Genomic DNA, 4,393 nt, shown 5'->3' on the forward strand with positions numbered 1-4,393 from the left:
ACAAGCTAGCTCACAATCGTTTTGATGTCAACCTTTGTGCCATCATTAAAATTACAATTCTATTGCCAAGAGAAACAGAAGTATTCTTATGAAGACTATACTATAGTTTAGTAGTATCTAGAAATCAGCAGATATCATATGGTACAAAGGAACAGACATTCTCATACAATCACAGTTCTTAGAATAAAAGCCAGAATTAGTGAATCCAAACTCCCGTGCAATACTAGGCCTCCTTCGTCTAGCAGTGAGATGTAGTGCAAAGAGGAGGAGCCCAGGAGTCAGTCAGACAGGAATTTAACTTCACATTTAACTAAATCATAGTTGAACAATGTGAAAAATTTAACTGTTATTCTGTTTCCTCACCTATACAATAAATTAAAACAGTAGATGCACTCCTGTGCCTAGCACAGAGATGGCACCAGAGTAGGCGTTCAAGGAACAGCAGACCCATTCCCTCCCTGGAAAACGCACTGCTTTCTAAGGAGGTACATGCCAGTGGTCTGAAACTTATGTGCAGTTAAGTGCTCTAGTTCTGCCTGCTATCGCAACACAACTATGCCCAATTCCCCTTGGCAGAAAACTCCTTCAAATGGTTAGTCAACTACCTCCCAATAATTCTTTTCTTCTCCAGGCTAAACAAATCTAGACACTTAAGGCATGTTATCTGGCTACAATTTGTTCACTGCAGAATAATCAGTTAATATTAAAAATTCTGGTATCATCATTTGGCAATCACCATGGTAATAACAAGAATCTCTAATGATGCTAAAACTAGTGGATGGAAGTTTGATAGTTTGAGGCGAAACAGGCTATTTATATAGTCTCAGAGTATCTTTCCACACGACACCTATTAATTATAAAGGGAAAAGTGGCAACTGTACAGTGAAGCAATCTGAAAGACAGTACCTTAACCAAGTGATCAGAATTAACATCACCAGTAATGGGATAATTCGACATCATGTGCCTTCTGATATGAACTGAGATGAACAAAACACAGCTTCTATTAATATGATGCTCCTGCTAAAAATTTGTAACTCGAATCTAATGACATCAGACAAATCCAGCTTAAGAAATTCTAACCATTATATCACAAGACCTAACAATTGTATAATCCACTTAATTTATATGCTACTTTTATTTGAAGTTATTCTTTGTCAGTATAAATTTAATACTTTCAACATCTCTGTGAAAGTACAATTATATTTTCTATATTTTGCATATAAAATATATATAGAAGGAAAACTATATTCTTATGATTCTTTTGATTCAATCACAGGTTTTGAATTCCTCACATAGGATTCAGGACTTATTATTTTTTTTTAAAGGATTATACTAAGTGCTACATTTAACATATAAAGCTAAATTTAACAGTCAGAAACCTCAATCCATGAGTGTGTAATTCACTAGGCTATAAGGTGAGCTTCAAGAGAGGAAAGGTCATGAAGGAAGAGGTCACTGACTGGAATAAGTATTAGGAAAGAGTTCATGTAGGAAATGACATCTGAAACGAGCTTTGAAGGGGAGGAAGATTGACAGGTGGGAAAAACAGAATACTTCTAAGCTATCAGGAGATTCAGTTTTCATAGTTTAGAATCAAAAACCAATTCTACTCAGTGAACACTTAAGCATGGTAACAACACTGCTACACACCTCCAGTCCACATCTAAGTCCTCACTCACACTGGAGTCATCCTCAAGGTTATTGTTACCGTCCAACATGAAAGCTTCAGGCTGTGCAAATTCATTGGCGGGCTCATTTCCCTCATCGCTGCTGCTTTCATTGACTTCACTGTACTGTAGCCAAGGAATTTCTCCCTCTTCCAAGGATGTCTGTTCCCTATACAAACATTTTGAGAGAGAAAAAATATTATTTTGAAACACATCACAAAATTGTTCTTTAAAGAGTTCTATTTAGTCCAAGTAGATCCTTTATCCTTTGAGTTCTAAACTCTTGGTACTTACGTAATTTTAAAAACGCTTCTTTAACTGTAAAATTATTTAAAAGGGAAACAAGTTCGTTACAGAGTCCATGTACACAAAAATAGCTCCTAATTGCATAAGAACCTGTTTATTTGATTCACAAATTATCTAATCGCCTATATATCCTTTTGTTTGCAGGATAAAAATAAGAAAAATTCATTCTAGACCATTTGAATTTTTAAACATTGCTCTTGAATAGTTTCCCTTCACAGTTAAAATAAAATGCAAATTCCTCAGCTCAGCCTACAAATCCCTGCATAATACATGCCTTCTCCTCGTCTCTTCTCCAGCTGTTACCTCTCACCACTCTTCCCCCATATACTATACTCCTACTATTCTTTCTACTCTTGGGAACACTTGAAGATCATCTCCTCCTTGAGGCCATTTCCTCCATCTGAAATCCTCTTTCACCATATTTTTACACAGCCACTCTGTCCTTGACATTCAGGTCACATAAATGTCACCTCCTCAGAAAGGCCTGCCTTCACCACTCATTTTAAGTAACTCTCTAGTCACTGGCTACCAAGTCATTCTGAATTTTTTCATTATAGAATTTACTTTTACTTATCATTTTCTTAATTGTTTATTGTTAGTCTTTCTCCCACCAGAAAATAAGCTCACAGGGACAGGGACAGACAAGTCAATGGTACAGATAGAGAAAATAAGGAAGAGATAAAAGATGAATCTCAAAACCATAGGAACAGAATCATTCAATAAATGATATTGGTACAACTGGGTATCCACCGAGAGGGAGGGAGATGAAATCTCTATGTCATTATTTACCCTTAAATAAATTCCAGATGTATTTTTTAAAAATTCATGTGCACCCTCCTCACCATTAAAACAATAAAATTGCTAAAAGAAACATTAGAGTAATTTTCACAAAAATATGTCATTCTAAGCATGATGCAAAATCTTGAAGCCATAGACAGATTGTTAAATTTAATATACACATTAAAAAAAAAACAACACCCATGGAAAAGTCAAAACACTAAAAATTTGGAAACAAAGATTAAATTGAGAAAAATTAATTATAATACGTGAGAAACAAAAGGGATTTCAAGGCTGCAATAAGCTGAACAAAAGGTACTTTATGAATTCTTGAAAAAGAAAAGCATACTGGTAGGATTTTCTTATTCATTTTATTTAACAGAAAATACCTTTTAGTATATTTAGGAGGTAAAACAGAGCACAGCCTTGGCAAAGCTGAATTTCAGTTTGTGGTTTAAGATGAGAACTAATGCTATACAACAATTTATATATTTCAACTTTAAGAGCAGATAAAAATAGAATTTTACTCACTGTAATCTTCAAATTTAAACTTTGGGGGTTAAAAACATTTATGAAAGTATTACAGATAACGTCCATATATAAAAATCAACATATTCTAAATACAAACAAACAGAATCTCTTTACATACCTAACTATGTAAATGTTTCTTTAATTTCAGATCCTACATTACGCTTCAAAATAACAAGTTTATAAGATTCAGTCTAGTATAATTAGTCTAGAAAAATCAGAGAAATTAGCATACCAAAATATGCTTACTGTATTACAGATTTAATGTCAAATATATAAAGACAGTAAATGTTTTTCTTTTGTGCATACTTAGGTCCAATGAAAATTTTAACCCAAAATGGATTAAAAATACAAAATCAAACTAAAGATTCCTAAGCAACAGATCTCTGTTCACAATTTATGAGAGCACTCACCACACTCTACTGTAACCCTACTGGTGACTCATTTGTCTCCTAGACTCCAAGCTTCTCAACAGTGTGGTCTGTCATCATTGTATTCACCTCCTGTAACAAGCGCTTGGCACTTAATGGGTACTCTATCTCTGTATGTGTTGCAAATGTAATAAAGCCTTGAAAAACAATCTTTTGAAGAAAACAATTTTGAGATTAAGACTGGGATAGTGCTTAAAAAGTTTTGTTATTTCTAATGTATTCCTACAAAAAAGTACATTTCTTTTTATTATTATACAGACATCAAAATGGCTCAGTTACTCTGTACTTTAGATACATAATATTATACTCCAATATGATGGTGAAAATGATTCAGTATAAGAAATATTAATTTATGGGTTTTTTAAATTCAAAGAATAAGAAAACTAAAATAAGAAATCATCTGAATCTAAACAATTCATAATATCATTAATACTCTTACTATATAAGCAATTCTTGGCTATATATTTGCTTAAACATTTGATTCTGTGTTTAACAATTCATTATTACACAGTTATAGAAATAGAAAATAAGTGGTATATGGCATATGCTTTCAAAATGTTACACAAAGTTCATATAAATTTCTATCATTTAACATACATTTTAGCAGGCTAGAAGAGTGGCAATGTGCTGGACTAGAGTTGTCTTGATAGTATAACAAAAGGAATTTTGCTCTTAAAAAAAAAA

General features: G+C 33.1%; 1 protein-coding gene across 1 annotated transcript in view; it reads right to left on the reverse strand.

The window, feature by feature from the left end:
• Positions 1–4,393, reverse strand: part of PJA2 (praja ring finger ubiquitin ligase 2) — a gene marked incomplete at its 5' end in the record, with an annotated part of 75,896 nt that overhangs the window by 19,938 nt on the left and 51,565 nt on the right. The window contains one exon of the mRNA XM_019653133.1: positions 1,620–1,836. Coding sequence (XP_019508678.1) covers positions 1,620–1,836 — 217 coding nt within the window. The remainder of the gene's footprint in view (positions 1–1,619; positions 1,837–4,393) is intronic.

The sequence above is a fragment of the Hipposideros armiger genome, unplaced genomic scaffold (genome assembly GCF_001890085.2).
Source record: "Hipposideros armiger isolate ML-2016 unplaced genomic scaffold, ASM189008v1 scaffold_196, whole genome shotgun sequence".
In the NCBI taxonomy this organism is placed as follows: domain Eukaryota; kingdom Metazoa; phylum Chordata; class Mammalia; order Chiroptera; family Hipposideridae; genus Hipposideros; species Hipposideros armiger.